Source organism: Sciurus vulgaris (assembly GCF_902686455.1).
Source record: "Sciurus vulgaris genome assembly, chromosome: 11".
Classification (NCBI taxonomy): domain Eukaryota; kingdom Metazoa; phylum Chordata; class Mammalia; order Rodentia; family Sciuridae; genus Sciurus; species Sciurus vulgaris.
In genome coordinates, this window is record NC_136472.1 from 75208107 (window position 1) to 75231123 (window position 23017).

A 23017-nucleotide genomic window follows, 5' to 3' on the forward strand; every position below is an offset into this window, starting at 1 on the left:
GTTCCCTCCCTCTACTTCTCCCCTCCCACTTAGGGTTTGCCACTGCCTCGTGTGACAGGGGGAATGAAAACAAGGGAAACAGGGCGGGGAGGCGGGCTGCAAGTTGGAGGGGCGGGACTCTCGGGGACAGTGACCAATAGGATTGAAGGGGCGGAGCTTGTGGCGCAGACAGGCTGAAGGCTTGGGAGCTGGGGAACCCCTGATCCAGTGCTACGGAGCGCACAGAGGTGAGAGATAAAGGAAACACAGAGCCATCTCAGGGAGCAACTCTGAAAAGAGAATCATTGCGTGAGTTTTGGAGGGAATCCTACCACGAGATAGTGGGAGAAGTTGAGAGAGAATAAGCGGAAAAAGAGAAGAATGGGGTTGGGAGGGGCAGTACTGTGGGAGGTCCGGGAGAGCTAAGGTAGTGAGGTGTCATAATTATGGGTTGGGATGGAACCGTTGTAAGAAGTCTGTGAAAGTTTGCTGAGAGGTATTGCTCCCCACCGGGGTATAAGAATCACCTCAACTAGAAAAGCCATTGCGAGAGCTCTGCTAGGGGACCAGTGCCTGAAGGAACCTGACTGTGGGGACCAGAGGAAGGAGTTGGGCCCTGCTAGGCGATAAGAGTCTAAAGGGCCCCCAGCCTCTGCAGGGGACTCAGAGTGCGAGGGCACTGGGCTCTGCTGAGGTTATCAGGGTTTGAGAGAGCACGGTCTGAGGGAAAGAGGCTCTGTGGGGAGGAGAATATGCTAGGATTCCACAAGAGAGAGAACGTGATAAATGATGGTAGAACAGCAAAAAGTTTGTTAGAAGACGGATACCAGTGACGTTCTTCCACAAAGAATCCCAGAGAAAAAACACCAACAGTGTAAAATAGAATGTGCAACTGGAGGAGCTATATGCATTGTGGTTAAGAGCCGGACGTTTGGATTCAGTCAAACTCGAGTCTCACCAGGACCATTTTTTGACATTCTGAAGTTCCTTCATTGCTTAGAACTTCTGTAAAATGGGGTGATAATAGCACCTACATTATACAGGTTTACTAAGTAATTAACAGTAAATTGATGAGCATGATGCCCTGGCATATTTTAAGTACTTAAAAAAATACCTATTTTTAGCCCGGCGTGTGGCTATAATCCAAGACTCGGAAGGCTGAGGCAAGAGGATCTCAAGTTTGAGGCCAGACTTAGCCGGGCCCTCAGCAACTTGGCGAGACCCTGCCTCAAAATAAAAAATAAAAAGGACTGGGGATGTGGCTCAGTGGCTAAGCCACAATCCTCAATACCTCAGTACCTCCTCCCTCCCAAAAAAACTATATATGCCTTGTTGTCCTTGTTGTTACCAAAGAAAGATGTTTGTATAATTTGACTGAATTCAGCTCTGTTTATTTAGTCTACAACATATTGCCTTAAGGCAAAATTTTCAGAGCTCATTTAAAACTTATATAGCACCTACTTCCTAAAAATAAAAATTTAAAGCAAGGTACAACTCAAACCACATAAAATAGGACAATCTATGACTAAAGGAATATAAAGAAATACATGGGCAAATAATTATTTCAGGAATATGGGAAATGGTTACAGTTAATTTTGTTCTGCATTTCCAGGTCAAAAAAAGAGAAAAGAGGGATAACCATAACTACATCATTTTCATTATCTAAAGAAATATTTATCAAGAGAGAAGAAAATCCATAAGAGATATATATACTACCTGAAATGATGATTCTTAATCTGATCAACATATAAAAACTTTTTGAAGAAAAAAATTCTTTTGAAACTGGGCAGATACTTCTCAAATTTCTGTCTTAAGAGATACTGATGTAAGAAATTAAAGTCTAACAACAATGTGAATGTACTTAATGCTACTGAAATATATATACTTTAAAATGGCTTAAATTGTAAGTTTTATGTTACAAGTATATTTTTACCACAATAAAAAAAGAAAACAATAGGGCTGGGGTCATGGGACAGTGGTAGAGTGCTTGCCTAGCATGTGCAAGGCACTGGGTTCGATTCTCAGCACTGCATATAAACAAATAAAAGTCCACTGACAACTAAAAAAAATTAAGTAAAAAAATAAAATGAAAAAAAGGAAAAGCCTTACTTTAAGAAACTAGTTGTGAATTATAAGTGGTAAAAATATTGTTTTAAAGCAATAACTGAACTGAAACACAAAATTAAAACATTCTGATAGAACTCTCAAGTTGGAAAGTATATTATACCTGAAAATCTGAAGACCCCAGTAAGAAAAATCTGACCCAGAATGCCTCTTTTAACATGAGTTTTGTGAAGATACCTCCCCAAAACAAGAACAAACAAAAACCCTCAGTCATTACCTAATGTACCTTAAATAAAAACCAAATACATAATATTGTAAATTTAAATCATATCCTTGTGAAGGAATTTCTATGGAAAGAATCTTTAAACCAAAGGGAATATTTTATTACATATCATTATATTAACCTTACCCAAGTTCTGCCTTTACTATCAGCTTTTCTAGTACCTCACCTCCTCCTCTAAGGTTCTAAAAAAGAAATAAAAGATTTATTACTATAGTTTTCTTTTCTCTGTGTTCACATTGTTATTCAAAGGTGGACTGATAAGTCTAGAGTTTCAACCTTTTCTAGTCCAGATTGGTTTGGGAACAAAGTCCTTGAGTGTCAGAAAGTTATATCCACCCAAAAGATAAGAGGTGTTTTACTACAAAGCAAGGTTTAGGTCATGCCTTCACAAATCTATTCTGGAAAAGAAAATAAAGAATATTCACCCATAATATTGCCTACCATCTTTTACCTTTATGAGCTAAAAGAAATTGTGGGTTACAGAAGTCTAATTCCAATGTATATAGTTAAATAACTGATTTATATTTATCAAACTAGAATGTAAATTTGGAAAAAGAGTAACTGCTTTTTAAACGTACAATGTATTGCTCTTTCTTTGAGAAGACCTTTAAATAAGCATCAAATTACTCAACTTTATTTTCAAATAGGACATTTGTTAAGATAGTTCAAATTTCACGTCTTTTTAAGGAAGAAATATCCCACTTAAAATTAATGGTTATTCAAAAGACCAAAGTCAAAAACAACTCAACACTGATCAACAGGAAAGTATGTAAATTGTGATATTCCTATAATAGACTACTATATATACTGATACTCCCTCTAACAAACACTACAACATAGGTCAATCTCAGAACTATGTTGAGTGCAAGAAAGCAAACAGAAAGAGTTAGGTACCATATGATTCCATCAATATGAAGATCAAATTAATCTATGGAAATAGAAATCAAAATAGTGGTTTCTGCACAAGCACAACTTTGTAGATATATTCTGTATCTCAATTGGCAAGTGTGTCAAAATTCATTGAACTATAAACAACATCTGCACTTCCAAGTAAATGTTGTTATGCCTTGATATTAAAATTGTTTTAGCAATATTTAAATTAGCTTACCAATATTAAAATGGTTTTTAAATGGCTAAATTAATTAATTAATTTGAACACGTTGAGCCAGTAAGACTTTAATGCTCTGTTGATGGATCAGTATGTGTACTGGTGAGTGAAATAAAAATTCCACCTGTTTTCATTGGATTTTACATCTACTGGGCCCTTTTGAGTCTTCTTGCCTCTTCCCTGATGAGATCAGGCTCCATCAACCTGGAATGTTGAAGTGAATTGGGCCTACCCTTTCATGTGGAAGCTCACAACTTCTGATCCACTTGAAATATGCAGAGAGTTTATAAAGTCCTCTGTGACTATGTCACCTCTGAGAAATTCTTAAGTCCCTGCCTAGTCTGCCAGTCCATTTTCAACTGATAATGCTCCAAATCGTGGAGCTTCCTTTGACAGCCACAGCAAGGCTGTTTTCAAATAGTTCAACCTTCTTCAACTTAAATGCCAACAGAACTAGAATGAGGGAAAGGGAGTAGTACCAGACAAGAACAAGAACAGAAGCTGTTAAACAAAACCTTGCTGTTCTTACCTGAATTTTAGTGGTTTTCATGAATAAGCACTTCTTACTTATCTCACTTATGGAATGGCTTTAGTTTTATTACTAGAGTGGTAAATGGTGGTTGTGTGTGTGTGTGTGTGTGTGTGTGTGTGTGTGTGTGTGTGTGTGTGTGTGTGTTTCTTTTCTGCTGTATAGCTTTTATAGATTTATAGATTTATTTATTTATTTATTTGGAGAGAGGACATATCTACCTCCTCACTTCATCATGCTGAAGTAAATCTCTACCTTTTAATTTTATTTCTCAAAAATATCATGAGGATTCCCTCAGTACTCCAAGAAGTAGTTGCATTATCTGGTTTCCATGCCTGAATGATTCAGGATCCCAAAAATAATATTTACTTTTTAGACTTCTTGAGAAGAAGTGACAAACTCATAAGTCAGAAATACTTCTTAAATCATGGAGAAGTGGGATTTACTATCTTTGTATTTTGGAGCTCTTTGCACTTTACTTTATAATTGACTTAGTATTTTTTTCTCTTAATTTCAGATTTAGCTTAGTTCCCTATGTCTTCACCAGAAATTTCTTCCCTCTCATGGGGGCAAATGAAAGTGCAAGGCTCTGCCATGACCTATAAGGATTGCAAAGTATGGCCAGGAGGCAGTCGGGCTTGGGATTGGAGAGAAACAGGAACTGAGGTAAGATATTAGTGTGTGGTTGACACTACTTCTCTAAGTTGCTGAGGCTGGCACTGAACTTGAAATCCTCCTGCCTCAGCCTCCCAAGTTTCTGGGAATACAGGCATATGCCACCATGCTCAGTGAAATTGGATGTGGCTCCCTTCAGGTCTTTTTACATGTTTAAAATAGGGGATTTAGGGAGCTGGGGTTGTAGCTAGTGGTAGAGCACTTGCCTTGCATGTGTGAGGCACTGGATTCGACCCTCAGCACCACATAAAAATAAATAAATAAAATAAAGATATAAAAAACACAATAACATTATAAAAATAAAATAGGGGATTTGGGGTGGGGATAAAGTGCTGGCCTCACATGCATGAAGCCTAGGGTTTGATCTTCATCACTGCAATAAATAAAGATAAATAAATAAAATATGATAAAATGAAATATCTAATTTATAGTTTTTAACTAGGTAAAACCAACATTTGGGCTTCTTCAGGTTTCTGTTCACTGCTTTTTCCCACCTTTGTGGACCTGCTATTACTTTCCTTCCTTTCTCTTTCTCTTTCCCTTCTTCTCTCTCTCCCTCCCTTCCTTCTTTTTTTTTTTTTTTTTTTTTTTTTTTTTTTTTGGCAGGGGGGCAGTACTGGGGATTGAACCCAGGGGCACTCAGCCACTGAGCCACATCCCCAGCCCTGTTTTTTATTTTATTTAGAGACAGGGTCTCACTGAGTTGCATAGTGCCTCACTTTTGCTGAGGCTAGCTTTGAACTCAAGATCCTCCTGCCTCAGCCTCCCTAGCCACTGTGATTACAGGCGGGCACCACTGCGCCCTGCTCCTCCCTTCCTTCTTTCCTTCATATTTCTCATAGTTATTTTTTTGAGAACTGGGCATTTTACATAACATAATGTGGCAACTCTGGAAATCAATTCCTTATCTCCTTCCCGGGTTTTACTGCTGTTTGTTGTTATTTGTTCTGATCTCAGTCACCTTAATGAAGAGTTAACAATATGACAATGATCTCCTCACACACCTGGAAGCAAGAATTTAAATATACTTACATGCTTGCCACTTTCTTTTCTCATTTTTCTTCTTGTAATTTAAGTCTTTGGCATGACTCTTTCTTTTTGAATTAGTATTCTTCAGAAATTCCTTTAATGAGGATCTCTCAGTGATCTCTCTCAATTTTTGTCTAAAAAGGTCCTCATATTGTAATTCTAATTTGTGCTGGTATTCTAAGTTGGCAATAGATTTTTTTTCAGCAGATTGTGGGAACCCTGAATGATCTAACTATGTCTTTCTTTGAGATCTGTCTTACCATTAGAGATTTGCAATTGCTTCTTCTAAGCATCTTTTATTACTCTTTATTTTTTGTGGGGTGGGTACAAGGGATTGAACTCAGGGGTACTTAACCACTGAGCCACATCCCTGACCCTTTTTCATATTTAATTTAGAGACAGGGACTTGCTAAGTTGCTTAGGGCCTAGCTAAATTGTTGAGGCTAGCTTTGAACTCGTCATCCTCCTGCCTCAGCCTCCTAAGTCACTGGGGTTACAAGCATGCACCACTGCTCCAGGGTAGTACCTCTTTTAATTTCGTGGCTAAGGGCTGCCTAGACCAGGTTGATAATATAAATTTAAGCCCTGAACTGCTGTGTAGACAGTTTTGTGGTTACAAGTTTTCAGGTAAGATTTTTTTTTCCCCCTCTGCCTAGAGCCCAGACAGAACCAGACAGGTTTCTTTGTCTTTTTGCTTTGCTAATGGGTAGATTTGGGGGATCAGTCCTTTCACTGGAGACAAATTTAAGGAGGCTATTTTGCAGGATTGGGAGGGATATCTCAATTCCAACTTCCTACCCTCCTCAAGACTTTTTTTTCCCTAATCTTGGAATGGGAGTTAAAACATGAGGCTCTGAAGCCAGACATGGTGATACACACCTATAATCCCAGCATCTTAGAAATCCATGACTGGAAGACCACAAGTTGAAATTGGCAAGGTCTTAAACAAATTAGTGAGGTCTTGTTTCAAAATAAAAATTAAAAAATATCTGTCTCTCAGTGATAAATTGCCCCTGAGTTAAATCTCCAGTCCTCAACCCATCAAATGTAAGGCTCTAAGAATGGGAAATGCCCCAAAGTAACTTGAATTTCAATTCACCATTTTGATTTTCAACTCTCTTCACTTTCAGCCTTTAGGATTTTCCCTTTCCTTTTTACAAGTTCAGCAGTGCATGTTTATTATTGTCCAGCATTTGAAGGCATTTTGTTTAAAGAAATGTCTTAGGCTATATACTCTATCACATTGTTTTGCAGAACAGTTTTCCCTAATCAGGTCCCACATAATAAAAGATCCCCAGCATATACACTCTCTCTCTATTCCTTGATTGTGGACTACAAAAACTCATTGATTGGATACTAACAGCTAGTTGCCACCATGGATCATAAAGGAAGGAATACTCTTAATTGGTAAAAAGCATTGAAAAGGCATATTAGATAAAGCAAGGATGAAATGAGAGATGGGGCCTGGGTGTGGTAGAGTGCTTATCTAGCATGCTCAAGGTCCTGGGTTTGATTTCTAGAACCCCCCCCCCAAAAAAAAAAAAAAAAAAGAATTGGAATGACAGAAGAATGAGGAATAATGAGACATAAATCTTGTGACCTACTTGAACCAGATGGCTCCATTGGAGTATCTGAAGAATAAAGCTGGAGAGGTATAAGAGTAGGCAGTATGACAGAGGACCTGGACATGGAAAGCTGAATTTATATTTTATATAGTAAATAAATCATAGCCACCTTAAATTCTATATTGGTAAGGGTTCTCCAGAAAAACAGCATATTTACTACAAGGAATTGGCTCACTCACAATCAGCTGACTTCAAGTTGGAGATCCAGGAAAGCCAGTCGTATAATTCAGACCAAGTGGAAGGTCTGAGAACCAGGGGAGCTGACGGTTTAAATCCCAGTCACAGGAAGGAGAAGGGGAGATGAGCAGTCCCAGCTAAAGAGGTGAGGCAGAGGGCTGGGGATGTACCTCAGTGGTAGAACACTTGCTTAGTATGCTCAAAGTCCTGGGTTCAGCCCCCAGTACTGAAAGTAAAGATTTTTTTTTTTAAGGAGGCAAATGTTTTCCTTTTCTGCCTTTTTTTCATGTCCTCAATAGACTAGCTGATACCCACCCACATTGGGGATGTCTACTTTACCAAATTCACCAATTCAAGGCTAATCTTATCCAGAAACATTTTATCACAGACATCCCCAGATCTATTTAACCTGGGTACCCTGTGGCCCAGTCAATTTGACACATAAAATTTACCATCACAGATACTTACATGGAAGAGTGCTATGTTTGAGAAAGGTCATCTAGACTGTGGTAGAACATACTGGAACACCAATTTATGAGTATGACCTACTGGAAGGATTTGTTTCCCCGTGAAAATAGATTTAATGCTGTATGTTATATTTTTCCCATATAAGAATGAGTTAACTTTACCATTAACTTCATTCTTTGTTTATGGAAATGTGTTTTAGTTAGCTTTTGCAACCTTGTGACCAAAACATGAAGAACTTAGGGAGGGGAAAGTTTATTTGGGGCTCACAGTTTTGGAAGTTTCAGTCCATAGATGGCCAATTCCATTGTTCTGGGCCCAAGGTGAGGTAGCACATCATGGGGATAAGGGCCCAGCAGAGGAAAGCTGGAAAACTCATGGTGGGATCAGGAAGGAGAGAGAGAGAGAGAGAAAGGGGAAGGAGCCCCAGGGAATATGCACCCTTCCAGGGCATGTCCCTAGTGACCTACCTCCTCTAGCCATGCCGTACCTGCTTATAGATACTTCACAGTCAGTTCAGTTCAAACTAGGATGGGCTGTTTAGGTTACAGCTATCATAATCTAATCATCTTACCCTGAATATTCTTGCATTAACAGGAAATTTGGGGGGACACCTCATATCCAAACCATTACAAAGCAGAAGCACAGAGAATTTGTGTAACTTGTATAGGCACAGAGCTAGAAAATTGTGAGATCAAATAGTAAGTCCAGTTCAAATTCCAATTTTCTTTCATGATCCTTTCTACTACATATTGTTCCCTCTTGTATACATTAAGATTAAAAAGTGTAAGGGTTGGGGATGTAGCTTAGTGGTAGAGTACTTGCTTTGCATATGCAGGGGCCTGGGTTCCCCAGTACCACCAAAAAAACAAGAAGAAGGAGAAGGAGAAGAAAGAAAAATATGGAAAACTACAAAACTATGAGTGTTCCATTGATAATAGTAGGAAGGGTATACCATAGGTTCAGTTTCTTGTTAAATTTAATTCATCAGCAGGATACCCAAAAGAAGAGAAGAGAGAGGTACTGATAAAGACGAGGAAGGAAAAACTGAGGTATTAATCTAGGGCTTATGTATGTAGGAGCACAACAGGATCAAAGGTATCTAAGCCTAAAAAGCTTTATCTGTAAAAGGAAGATAATACTACATGTCTCAGAGTTGATCTAAGGATTAATGAATGGTAATAGGCATGTTGCAGGTACTCAATAAATGCAGCTGTTATTATTAAATTAGTAGTAGTGTAAGTGTACATGAGATAAATAATGTCAAAACTGTTAAGTTGAAATTGACTGGATAAGGTGTTTTATTAGATTCAGAAGAAAGAATTCTAACATGGATAAAACTGTAAATGGTGGTACCATCAATGAGATAGGGTAAATTAGAGGGAAGACAAGTGTGTTTATATTTGGGGCAGGAGTTAGGTAGAGAAAATAATGAATTATTTTGGAGGATATTAAGTTTAAGCTTATCTTAGGGCATCTAGATAGAAAGATTCAGTAGATTTTAAGATTCATAGATCCAGGCACATTACTTTTCAGCTGGGCAACCTTAAACAAGTTATGTAGCTTCTCTGTGCCTCAGTTTTATCATCTATAAAAGGAAAATATCTGTTTGCCATAAAGGGCTGTAAGATTAATACATGGGTTGGAAAGAATAAATTTTTAAAATGTATATAACTTTCCTTGCTCAAGTGTGTTCTCATTCTTTTCTCTCAATTGATATTTTTCAAAGTATGATTCATCACCTAGAGTGCTTGTTTAAAATGCATATTCTTTTATCTTCCTCCCTCCCCACACTACTGAATCCTGGCCTCTTGCTGCTGGAATCTAAAATATAATCTACTTTATAGGGTTGCTTTGGTATTAAATGTTATCATCTTCATAAAGCATCTGCATAGTGCCTGTTATATAATAGATGCTTAATTAAATTTCTTCTCTTCCTGAGCTACCTAGCACAGTGCATAGCACATAATAATGCTCACAACTCTTAGTTACCCTTTCCCCATCTTCCCAATGTTGGTTTAGTTACTATAAAAGTGACTTACATTTTTATAAGTAGTTTTAATCATGAAACACTCGGGTTTTTATATCAAATGCTGCATTAACAGGCCATCCTTAAGGGGAGTATGTGCCTGAGAATATTAAAGAAGCTCTTATTACTTGGACTACAAATTTATTTATGCCATTGGTTGATGGAATTATCATCTCTAGCTATTTTTATGTTCCAAATATAATATCCAAATATAATAGTATCATCAACTAATCTAACAAATCATCCCAAAATTTAATGACATACAATAATCATTTATTATAATGCTGATAAATTAACTAGGGCAGCTCTAATTCAAGCTGCAGTTGACAAGTTCACTGGATGGTGTTCTATGTCTCTAATTTTGCTTGGACCAGTGAGGTAGCCAGGGCGTGTTCTTGCGTTGTATCCATAGCTCAGGCACAAGCCCCAACAAGCAAGTTTTGCTTACTCCAGATTCACCAACATTAATGTCCAATATTAATTGGATATATAAGTATATTTTGCCAAAAGTAGGAGGGCAAGAGAAAAATATTTGCAGAACAATCATCCAAATTGTCGTAATGGTCAGTTGCATGTTGGACATCTGCATATGAGGTGTTCTTTTGGCAACTTGAACTCAAGATCTAAAGCTGACTTTGTTTCCTTTGCTTAGCATCCCACCTCCCAGGGATAGCCGGGTATTTTCCTTATGTTCCCTATCTCTATTAATGGTATCACTCTCCACAGTCACCTAAAAGACAAACATCAGAGACAAATTTTAATTCTCCATTTTTCTCCCCCATCACATTCAACAAAATACATTTGTTGATCAGCTTCATCTAGGTCTTTCAGATTACTCCCTACTGCTGCATCAGTTCTCCCACCTACTCTGTGGCATAAATCTTCTTCCTGGTCTTTTTGCCTCTTATTCCTACCTTTTCTATGTCTCTCCTCTATTATAATTCAAAAAAAAAAAAAAAAAAAACCATAAAGCTCATATTGCTACTGTTCTGCTTAGAAACTACAGTGGCTTTCCTAGATCTCAAAATTAACTAAGAATTCTCCAGGTAGGTTTCAAGACATTTTTTTTCAGAGAAGGAAAAGTTTATTTTGGCTCTTGGTCTCAGCGATTTAGTCCATAGTTGGCAGACTTTAAAACTCTACACCCAATATGAGACAGAATATCATAGTAGAACATGGTAAAAGGAAAGCTACTCAAGACATGGCAACCAGAAAGCAGAGAGAGTTCCGCTCATAGAGACAAAATATAAACCTCAAAATCATGCCTTCAGTTACCTACTTCCTCAATCATAGCCTACTGGCCTAGAATTAACACCAGGTTAATCCATATCAATGGATTAATCCCCTGATTAGGTCAAAACTCTCATAATCCAATCATTTCACCTCTGAACCTTCTTGCATTGTATCACACATAGTTTTGGGGGGACACATCATATCTAAACCATAACATCCCACTTCTGGCCCCCACAGGGTCATGCTTACCTCACAATGCAAAATATATTTAGTCTATCTCCAAGAATCCCCATAGTTTTAATAGTTTCAGCATTACCCAAAAAAATGTAAAATCTCATTTAAGACTCAAGGTAAGTTCATGGATGTTTGTCCTATAAAGTTCAAAAGCAAGTTACATATATCCCATATATAAAGGGACACAGTAAACATTTCCATTCCACAAAAGAGAAATAGGTACACAGAAAGAAAGGATGAGACCAAAGAAAGACCCAAATCCAGCCTAGCAAACAAGTGGATTACAACTCCACATCCATCTTCTGGGGCACATGGCATCATGATGTTATCTCTGAGGGCTTGTATAGCTCTGCTCCTGTGGCTTTGCTGGTTACAGCCAACATGACCTCTCTGTTGGCTAGTCTTTGCTCAATTCCTATAGCTTTCCCTGACAAACTTTACACATTTCTGGCATTTCTTAATCTCAGGGTTCTCCACTGCCGCTTTTAGTTCCTTCTCACCTCTTCATACATTGTCCTCTCATGGGCATCCCACAGAGACTCTGACCCTGCTGCACTTTTCCTGGCCTCCCAAAAATTCCTTTGAAATCTCAGTGGAAGTTTCCATGACCCCCTAATTCCAGCATCCTGCATTCCTACAGAACTAACCCCATACATGGTGATGCCAAGGTCTGCCACCATCTCAAGCAGTAGCTAAACCCTCTGGTGCTGATGCAAACTCTGAATACCTGGAAAGCTGAGCACAGTGAAACAACATCCCAAGCCCCTCATTGCAAGCAGAGTGCCCTTGTGATGACTTCTCAAAGGACTTTTTACTTTTAGACCCTGGAGACTGAGATAGGTGTGGTCTTGCCAATTCCTAGGATATCTCAAAATATTTTTCCTATTCTGTGTGGGTGTCTTAGTCAGCTTTTTGCTACAAAAAGATCTAAAAGATCTGGCCAGAACAATTGTAAAGGAGGAAAAGTTTATTTGAGGGCTCACAGTTTCAGAGGCCTCAGCCCACAGGACAGCCAGGTCCATTCCTTTAGGTTCAAAGTGAGGCTGAACATCATGATGGAAGAGTGTGGCAGAAGAAAGAGGTTCACATAATGATCAGAATACAGAGAGAGAGTCCATTTGCCAGATACAAAATATATACCCCAAAACCACACCCCAAGGACCACCTCCTCCAGCCATATCATAACTGCCTTCAGTTACCCCTCAGTTAGTCCCTGTCAGGGGATTAATTCCCTGATTAGGTTAAGACTCTCACAGCCCAATTGTTTCTCCTCAGAACCTTCTTGCATTGTTTCACAATTGAGTTTTTGGGGTATACCTCACATCCAAACCATAACACTGGGTGAAGTATTTAGCATTTCTTCAGTGACTGTAATGTCTTTAAATGCCACACCTTCCTTAGCCTCAGTTTTACTTGCACTTTTCTGGCCAAACTGCAAGATTTTCAAATGTTTCTGCTTCTAACTTTCACAGTAAACTTGGCTAACAGCCACCAGCAATATCCGTGCCACCACCTGGATGCAATGCTCCCTAGAAATTTCTTCTACCAGATTAATTAGTACATCATCTTTAAATTCACAGAAGTCTCAGAACATGAGCAAAATGTAGACAACTTCTTTGCCAGAAGGTAACATGAATGGCCTCTACTCCAATTTCCAAAAGAGTCCTCATTCCCCTCTGACACCCCATGAGCACAGTCTTCACTGTCCATCGTTGGGTTGGCATTCTGGTCCTCTGAACTCCCACCAGAATCACCCATTAAGGTCCACTTACAACATGCTAAAGCTTTTCTATCTCATGTCTCTAAACTTTTCAAAGTCCCTTTCCCCACAAACTAGTTCCAAAGTCTTCTGAACCACTATTCACAGCATCTCAATACAAAATTATGTTTTAGTTAGCTTTTGCATTGCTGTGACCAAAAGAGGAAGAAAAGTTTATTTTGTTTCACAGTCTCAGAGGTTCAGTCCATGACTGGACTACTGCATGGTTCTGGGAAAACGATTAGGCAGAAGGGCATGGCAGAGGAAAGCAACTCAGGATATAGCAACCAGGAAGCATAGAGCTCAAAATTGGTTTTTTGTTTTGTTTTGTTTGGGAGGGGAGTTACTGAGGACTGAACCCAGATTCTCTTTACCACTGAGTCACATTCCCAGACCTTTTTATTTTGAGACAGGGTCTCTCTTAAGTTGGTCTGAACCTTGCTAATTTGCTAAATCCTCCTGCCTCAGCATTCTGAGTCACTGGGATGGTAGGGATGTGTTATCACGACTGGCAAGGACTTTTTTATGATACAGTTCAAACTTACCCCTTCAACTTCATCTCTTATATTTCATAACACATCTGAGAACCTAACTATTCCAAATACTCATTCACTTCTAAACCTACCATGATCTCTCATTCCTCAATAACTTCACTAAAATTCATTTTCTGTACTTGAAATGAACTGTTTCCACCTGTACCTCATGAAATCTTAATCTTTCTTTCTTTCTTTTTTTTTTTTTTTTTTTTTTTTTGCGGTGCTGGGGATTATGAAGCCAGGGCCTTGTGCTTGCAAGGCAAGCACTCAACCAACTGAGCTATATCCCCAGCCCATGAAATCTTAACCTTCAATTCCTAAACTTTTGCATTATCTTCTTCAGGAAGCATGTGCTGATAATCTTTGTAAAAATGAGCTGTTTACTCCCTTGTCATTTAATACATTGTGCCTCTATTATAGCACCTAACATAATCCTCCTGAATAACTATCAGCATTTACCTGTTTCTCTCACTAAATGGTGAACTCTTGGTTAATAAGAACTATGCATTTAGTGTAATGCCTGTAAAGCAGAAACTTCTGAATTGAATTTTTCATTATGTCATTTAACAAATTTTTAGTCCTTCATGATATCTGAGATAGATTAATGTTATGATTCCTTTTACGTTAGTTTAAAAGGAGGGGAGGGAAGATTGGGTCATGATTACGGAATGAAATGTCAAGGAAATTTATTGTGTTAAACCATCGTCCTGAAATAACTAGTATAAACTCCTCCAAAATTTCTACTAGCCATTAAGTGAACTATTTGACTGGTCAAATATAGCTTTTCCAGGGTCAGACAATTGATAGTTTTTGGAACCAAGATTTAAACCTGAATTTTTCTTTTCTAAAGCCAATACTTTTCTTCTGTTTCATACTATTCTTTCTTGTTTCTGTCCTATGGCAATAATTGTTCTTTTGGAGAAGAATTTTCTGTGTGTAAATATGCATAGGCCATTCATTTATATATCCTTTTTGTTAGGCTGAAAGAGTTCAAGAAGGAAGGTAGAATACAAGTGTGAAATTAAAAGCAGACAAAACTAATTAGCAGTCATTCAAGGAAAACATAGAAATTTTATCCTAACTTTTTATTTTGGAAAATGTCAACCTGTAGAACAGCTGTGGTATGAATAGTATAATAAATTGTCATAATCTCATTAAATCCTCAAGTTGTTAACATTTTACCATGTGTTTTCTCTCTACACATACATACCACATCTCCCCTTCCCAGTCATTTGAAAGAGGCAAATATCATGTATTTCACTATTACTCCCTTAAAACAAGTCTAAAGAGCAACATAATTCTCTCAGTGTTGCACAATTAACAAGGCTAGAAGTTCTGCTTAGAACCATCCTGCTTAAGGAAAGACTGATGTGCTAGCCCATTCTGCTTTTGTATTTTTATTTGGTTTTACTTTCATTTTCCTACTCACCTCTAAACCCAGTTTATGTGGAAAACCTATGTTGAACTGCTCTCCTTTTATTTTTTAATTTAGGAAAATTTTCAAACCTTTATACCAAATTGGGAAAAAAGTAGAATGAATAGTAATATACCATCAGTCTAGATTTACAAGTTAATATTCTGCCACATTAACTTTATTTGTGGTCCTTCTCCCCCAGCATAATTTGTTAAAATTTTTTTGTTGTAGATAGACACAATGCCTTCATTTTGTTTATTTTGTGCTGAGGATCGAACCCAGTGCCCCATACAAGCTAGGTAAGCACTCTGCCACTGACCTACAACCCCAGCCCTAATTATTTTTGCTCTATCATCTGAAAGTAAGTTGCAGATGTTGTGTTACTTGAACAAAGGCATTCTTCCCCACTTGATCATAACATCACACTCAAAAAACTCAATATTGAAACAATATTAAATAATATGAACTCCAGGTTCAAACTGAAACAGTTGTTCCTGGTAAAATCCAAAAAGCTCCAAATTCTGAAACTGAGCACAGAGCATTTTAGATTTTACATTTTGTGATTAGGAATGTTCAACCTATGTGCAGTATGAAGGTATGTCTGCTAGCGAACTTTTGGAAAAGATTTTTACTCTCTCACACCACACATGTAATTTTTTTTTTCATTGCTGGGAATCAAATCCAGAGCCTTGAGAATGCTAGACAAGAGCTCTAGGTATAGCTCTACCACTGAGCTATATCCCCAAGCCTTGAAAAATATTTCCATCATTTCATTTGTATAAAATCTATTTCCCTTATAATCTTATGTATTTTACTTTATGCATTTTAAAACATTACTTTGAGAAAGGAGCTATATGCTTCACCAGACTGCCTGAAGGGCCTGTGATACAAAAGCAAGTCACTGCCTTGGTAGAAGCAGAGAGATCACTGAAGAGGTTGTTAATTCAGACAAGCGGTAATGAGAATATGACTCACGCAGTGTCCACAGGGGACATATTCCAGAGATCTTTTAACCTTCACTCACAGAATCTGCTCTTATCAGCAACATAGCCAGATAATGCTATAGATTACCTATTTGTGCTCCCTTAATTTTGGCAAAAAAGAAATGCTTCTTTGAAAGTGTAATATAGGAATGTTTTCTTTTCAAATTTATTATAAAATATCCAAGTCGTAAAGAATGCCATCCTCTTGTTTAGCAGGCATAATAAGTAGTAACTAGACACTTTTCCCCAAAAAATAGACAATAAACTTTTACAACCTCAGGTCGTGTGAGAAAACTTCTTAGAATCAGACAATCAATAGGGATGAAAGCCAGGTGGGTGGTGCATTCCTATAATCCCTGCGACTCAGGAGGCTGAGGCAAGAGTTCAAAACAAACAAAAAAATAGGGATGAGAGTCTTGATAGTTCACCCTGAGACATTTTAAGAAGCACTAGAGGAGCTGGTAGCAGGTTGAAGACTCTCAATATCAGTATGATGCTCCAGTCCCAGGCCTCTGCACAAAACAGAGTAATCCCTGCCAACTCCTGGATACACTGGCCACTGCAGAGTTACCTTTTATTACTCTGTACTTGACACTCCATCCTGCAGCATAGAAGCAGCAGCCAAATTCATCACTTGAGTTCCATTGATCCAGCAACTCTGATGGGCTGAGGCTGTCTCCAGTCTCTGAATCTCCTGAGGCTTATCGTTTTACACTTTCTTATGACCTTTCACTTGATTTCTAGCAGTCAGGGGCCTTGCTTCATTATACTAGAATGTGAGCTTTTAGGGTCTGGGGATTCTGGTGCTACTCAAAGTAGGTGCTATTCTTTCTTAAATGAATAAACCATTCAACATTTAATGTGAATATAATTATTTATAGAAGGTGAAAATCTCCAGTTCTGATCTGTAATTTATTAAATGCTCACTATGGTCATGTCCCCAGGGAAAAAAAAATTCAGTTCTTCAAATCACATTTATTCTACTCAATGTGGTTTTAGGATTGACCACCAAGCTCTAGAACTAAAAAAGGCATCTAATTCAATTTTCTTACAGTCTTCAAAATCATTTGTAAACATGTGAAAATATAACCCTCGTTTTGTTTTGCCTTTTAAGAGTTACTGTTTTGCTTTTTTTTTTTTTTTTTTTTTAAGTACTAGGGATTGAGTCCAGGGGCACTTTTATCACTGAGCAACATCCCCAATCCCCCCGCCTTTTGTTTGTTTGTTTGTTTTGAGACAGGGTCTTGCTAAATTGCTGAGACATGTCCCAAAACTCGAAATCCTTCTTCCTCAGCCTCCTGAGTTGCTGGGATTATATCACCACAGCAGGCTGATTTTCCTTTTTAAGAGTTTCAAGCTAATTTCTAATTTCTCTAAATCTTTTCTGATCTTTGTGGAAACCAGGGAAAGCTAGAGGCAAGAGATACCCTTCAGAGACTTGGGCACTACGTCTGCATCCTGTAGATCCTGTAAATCTACATCTTCCAAGTGGAAGATGTGTCTTGCTGCTGCTGAGTTTGGTTGCTATTTGACATGCAGGTGTTCTAACTTAGAACACTATTTCATAGTCACTGAAACATAAGCTCTCAGCTGCTCACGAGGCTGAGGCAGGATGATCACAAGTTCAAAGCCAGCCTCAGCAACTTAGCAAGGCCCTAAGCAATTTAGTGAGACCCTATCTCGAAATATAAAATTAAAAGGGCTGTGGATGTGGCTCAGTGGTTGAGCCTTCCTGGGTTCAATCCCTGGAACAAAAAATATATATATATCTGCTTGTCATACTAATGTAATAAATAATACAGTGTGCAACCTTTCAAGACTTGCTTGTTTCACTTGGCACAATTTTTAGATTCATCCATGTTGCCATGAATTCCTTTTTATTGATGAGCAATATTCTATTATTTGAATTGTAACACAATCTGTTTACCCACTCACCAGTTAATGAACATTTGGGTTATTTCCAATTTTAAGCTACTATGAATAAAAGCTGCTATGAACATTCATGTTCAAGTTTCATGTGAATATGAGTTTTCTTTTCTCTAGGATAAATATGCAGGATGTGTGATTGCTGACTTGCATGATAAGTATATGTTTAACTTTACAAGAAACTACCAAACTGTTTTCCAGAGTAGCTTTATATTCTGCATTACCCCCAGCAGCATATGAGAAATGTAGATTTTTATATTCTTTCCAGCATCTGTGTTTTTAATATGCATTTCCAAAGTCATTAATGACATTATGTGATTCATTTATGTGCTAGCCACCCATATTTCTTCATTGGTAAAGTATTCAAATACTTTGCCCACTTAAAAAACTGGTTTCTTTTTTGGGGGGGTGAGGGAGATCAGTACCAGAAAGTGAACCAAGGGCACTTAACCACTGAATAACATCCCCAGCCTGTTTTTGTTTTTTATTTTAAGACAGAGTCTCTTAAATTGCTGAGATTAGCCTTGAACTTGTGATCATACTGCTTCAACCTCCCAAGTCACTGGAATTATAGGCATGTAGCACCACATCTGACTAACCTGGATTATTTTCTTATTGTTGTGTTTTGAGAGTTCCTTATATATTTCTGAATATTTTGCTGGATGTGTAATGTGCAAATATTTTCTCGCAGTCCGTATGTATGTGTGTATGTATGTAAACATTGACTACTGTGTGCAAGGCCCTGCGGTTCAATCCCCAGCCCCCCACACACAAGGAAACTATTATCCTTTAATGCTAGAATCATCTTTGTTAAAAACTGAGAAAACTTTCTACAGTAATAGGTTTTAAAGGATAAATAGAAAATTTCTGGACTTGGAGAAGTCCAGTGGGGAATGAATGGGGAATGAAGGAGCTCAGAAAAAGCAAAATGTGAAGATTGTTATAAATTTTTTCCAAAGTAAAAATTCTAAAATGGTTTGTGATGCTTTCTTCTCCTACCATACCTACAACTCTACACTTGAGTCATGGAATTACCTGAGATTCCTTAGTCTTTTTCTTGCTCTGAGCCTTTGTACCTGTGATTATCTGTATTTGGAATCCTTGTTTCCCTGATTTCCTTTAACCTGGCTAATTTTCTTATCTTCTAGGTCTTAACTTAAATGTCACCTCCTCTAGGATACTTTCGCTGATCACTTGCCCCAGGCTCCCAGGTCTGAATTAGATGCTGTATATTCTCACAATACCCTAAACTCACTTCCATATAGCTCTTGTAAAACTATTGAAATTTCATTTAACTCTTCATTTTTCATTAAACCTGGAGCTCCTGAAGAGTAGTACTCTATCTTCTCTTTTATTCTCAGGACTCTGAACTGTGCTTAGCAGAGAATAAACCTCAGTAAATGGTTCTTTTTGTTTGTTTTTTACAGTACTGGGGTTTGAACCCAGGGTCTTGCACATGCTAGGCAAGTACTCCACGGCTGAGCTAAATCCCCAGCCCTTTTTAAAATTTTATGTTGAGAAAGGGTCTTTCTAAGTGCCCAGGTTATTCTCAAACTTGTGAGCCTCCTTCCTCAGCCTTCAGAGTTGCTGGGATTATAAGCATATGCCACTATGCCTGGCTAGTAAACATTTCTTGAATGAACAAATCCCTTAAAATACCTACTGTGAAGAAAGTTTAGTACCTTTCTGCATTTTCTTTCCATATCCAGCATTCTCCTGGTGTACAGCCTGCAGATGTAAAGGAAGTTGTTGAGAAAGGTATACAGGCCCTTGTGATTGGTCGAGGAATGAGTGAGGCCTTGAAGGTAGGTATTGGTGTGCACAGCATTCCTGAGGATAGATGATAATTTCTTGGGCCTTTACCTTACAGATATGTCCTTCTTTGGAGTTTATCTCTATATTTCATGCACTCTCATTGTGGTGAGCCAGTGGATGACCCAGGATGAGTAGACTGCATACACAACTCTACTTCATCAGGATTGAACTCTATACATCTATCCAACCCTGAGATCCTGTGGTTTCATCTATCTCTTGAAAATGCCTCAACCCCAGAATTCCTCAAGTTCTATAATTATCAGTACAGTTATGTGTTTCTTAATGACAGGGATATATTCTGGGTAGCACATTGTTAGTGATTTTGTTTATCTCTAAACATCAGACCATGTATTTACACAGAGTGGAACAGCATCACTAGATGCTATAATCTTATGGGACCACCCTCATGTATGCCATCTGTTATTTAATGAAAAGTCATTATGAGGCATATAACTACATTTTATTCTTTAGATTTTAGTACTACTTTACATTTTTAGAATACACTTTATGATGTTTTTTCTTTACTCGGATGCATTTACATTATGTTTTTCCCCTTTCCGAAAATTCATTTTTTTATTTCACTTACAGAAATAAACATGCTAGCTGGTGCATGGCTGCAATCCCAGTAACATGGGAGGATGAGGCAGGAAGATCACAAGCTCAAAGCCAGCCTCAGCAACTTAGTGAGAACCTGTCTCAAAATAAAATATAAAAAGGGCGGTCGATGTGGCTCAATAGCTAAGCACCCCTAGGTTCTATCCCTAGTACCAAAATAAATAAATTAATTAATTAAAAAATAAAAGGAAGGAAAAAAGAAAACATGCTCATTGTAAAATATTCAAAGTTCAATGCAGAAATGTAGATGTAAAAAAGGTGAAAGGTCTTCCTTCCCATCTCCACATTTGGTGATACTGCTTGGTGCTTTATATATGTATATGAAAATATATACATAGTTATAGATATACATGGATGTATACTTACAACCATATTACGTAAGGATCACACTGTATGTATTGCTCTGTGACTTTTCCCCTCATTATTACCTTATAGATAAGCTTCCACATAAGTATAGAGAGACCTACCTTTCTCTCTTTTATACAGATGTCCCACAATCCTTCTCCTTACTGATAAAAGTCCCTTTATTAATTTGTATTTTTAAAATTTAAATTAGTTTTTCCCACTATGTTAATTTTTATATGTAAGTTTTTTGATACAAATCTTTCAAACATAGAAAAATAATATAAGGTATATTAAAAATATTTTACTCAGATCTTTCAGGAGACAAAGTCTAATTGAAATCATTTAAAAAAATATTCAGGACAAGCTAGATTTGAGATAATATCATACAATAAAGGCTACCACTACTGAGAATATCTTCTATATAAGTTCATTTACAAATATGTATTAAGCATTTTCTATAGGTCAGAATCTTATAGGCACTTAGGACAGTGAGATAAATGGGACAAACAAGTTTCATCCCCTCATGGATAATAAAAATTAGATAATTTCAGATACTAAGTGCCATGAACGAAATGATGACTTCATGTATGGGGGCTGAATATGGGTGTTGAGAAAGTCCTTCCTCTGAGAAGACATCTGAACTGCACTGCACATGCATTAGTTAATGTCATCCTCACATATACCCTGTGATGTAAGCATTGCTATCCATATTTTACAGAGCAGGAATTGGGACTAAGACACTTTAAATAGCTGGTTGAAGGTCTTTTGGTTAGTATGTGATAGTCAGAATTTAGACTTAGGTTGGACTAACTTAAACTTCTAAACTTTATAAATGTGGGTTCTGTATCGATTTTTCATACAGTAGCTCAGTTAATAACCCTCTAAGCTAGGTGTTATCCTGAATTTATAGACATGGAAACAAAGGCTCAATTTAATTCACTTACCCAAGGTGAATCTGTTTGTAAGGACTTAAATCCAAGGCTGAGTCCAAAATCCATGCTCTTCCCATTTCCATTTTCACTTGAGCTTCATGCATAGATACTAGGATACTTACGTCAACTTCTCAGAGGCCTTTTGTGGGCAGAGTGCTAGGAATTGAGCCCAGGGGTTCTCGCATGTTAACACATATCCACCTGAGTTTCATCCCCTCTGAGGCCTTTTGACTCATTGGGGCTTACTGCCAAATGTTGAACTGGTGACATATTGGTGACTGAGGATGACAGATGTTACTGTCTAATTCTGTAAAGTACACTTGCCGTATGGCAGGAAGGAACTCTAGAGAGCCTTTCCCCATACTTACTCATCTCTTTTCCTCTTCCCAGGTGCCTCCATCCACTGTGGAATACCTCAAGAAACAAGGCATTGATGTGAGGGTCCTCCAGACAGAGCAGGCAGTGAAGGAATATAATGCTTTGGTTGCCCAAGGTGTCAGGGTGGGAGGTGTCTTCCATTCCACCTGCTAATGTAGCCTTAAGAGGAGAATAAATCACTAAATAATCTTGCCCATGACTGTCACTGTTATTATCATTCTCCACATCAGCCTTCCCCATGAGTTTTTTTTAAACTTTAGTTATTTATTTATTTTGGTTCTGAGGATCGAACCCAGTACCTCACATATGCTAGGCAAGCACTCTACCACTGAGCTACAACCCCAGCCCCCACACCATGCATTTTTGAACATTTGTTCACACCAAGTCCTGTGCCAGGCTCTTAGGATAGATATCCGAATGACTAAGGCAAGGTCCCTGTCTTGGAGTTGCTAAAAATAAGAAGAGACAAATGTTTACTGAAGTTTAATAATGGAGTATTAGGCTGGATGTATGAGAAACTTCAGACAAAAATAAAAGCTATCCTTGAAGTGGAAGAAAAGTTCCCATGCATTAAAATCACCTTGCATTTGACACTTTGGAATGTTTATCCATCAATACAACTAATATTTTTAGGTCACCTTATATGCCAGGCTTATAGGGCTCCAGGGAAACAGAAGAAAGTCTTTTTTTCTTGAAACTTCAGGGTGGGAAATAAGTAAACAAATACATAATGTATGTCAAATCAGGTATGAAGAAAAATAAAGTAGGGTAAGAAGACAAAGAATGATGGAGATTACTTCAGTATGATATTAGGGAAGTTCTTATGCAGATGATACGTGAACAGAGCTCTGAATTGACAGTGACAGTAGGAATATGCCTGGAGT

The 23017-nt window shown here is 37.9% G+C and overlaps 1 protein-coding gene across 2 annotated transcripts; it reads left to right on the forward strand.

Moving 5' to 3' along the window:
• Positions 1 to 133: 133 nt before the first annotated feature.
• AAMDC (adipogenesis associated Mth938 domain containing) lies at positions 134 to 22325 on the forward strand. Of its 2 annotated transcripts, XM_079105104.1 has the most exons (4): positions 135 to 288; positions 4481 to 4629; positions 19758 to 19853; positions 22146 to 22325. In XM_079105104.1, exons 2-4 carry the CDS (start codon positions 4498 to 4500, stop codon positions 22284 to 22286), a joined length of 369 nt encoding a protein of 122 aa, XP_078961230.1. In that variant the 5' UTR covers positions 135 to 288; positions 4481 to 4497; the 3' UTR covers positions 22287 to 22325. The 2 variants fall into 2 exon arrangements, with proteins under 2 accessions (XP_078961231.1, XP_078961230.1); XM_079105105.1 differs by lacking the exon at positions 19758 to 19853 and having other exon boundaries at positions 134 to 288.
• Positions 22326 to 23017: the final 692 nt, after the last annotated feature.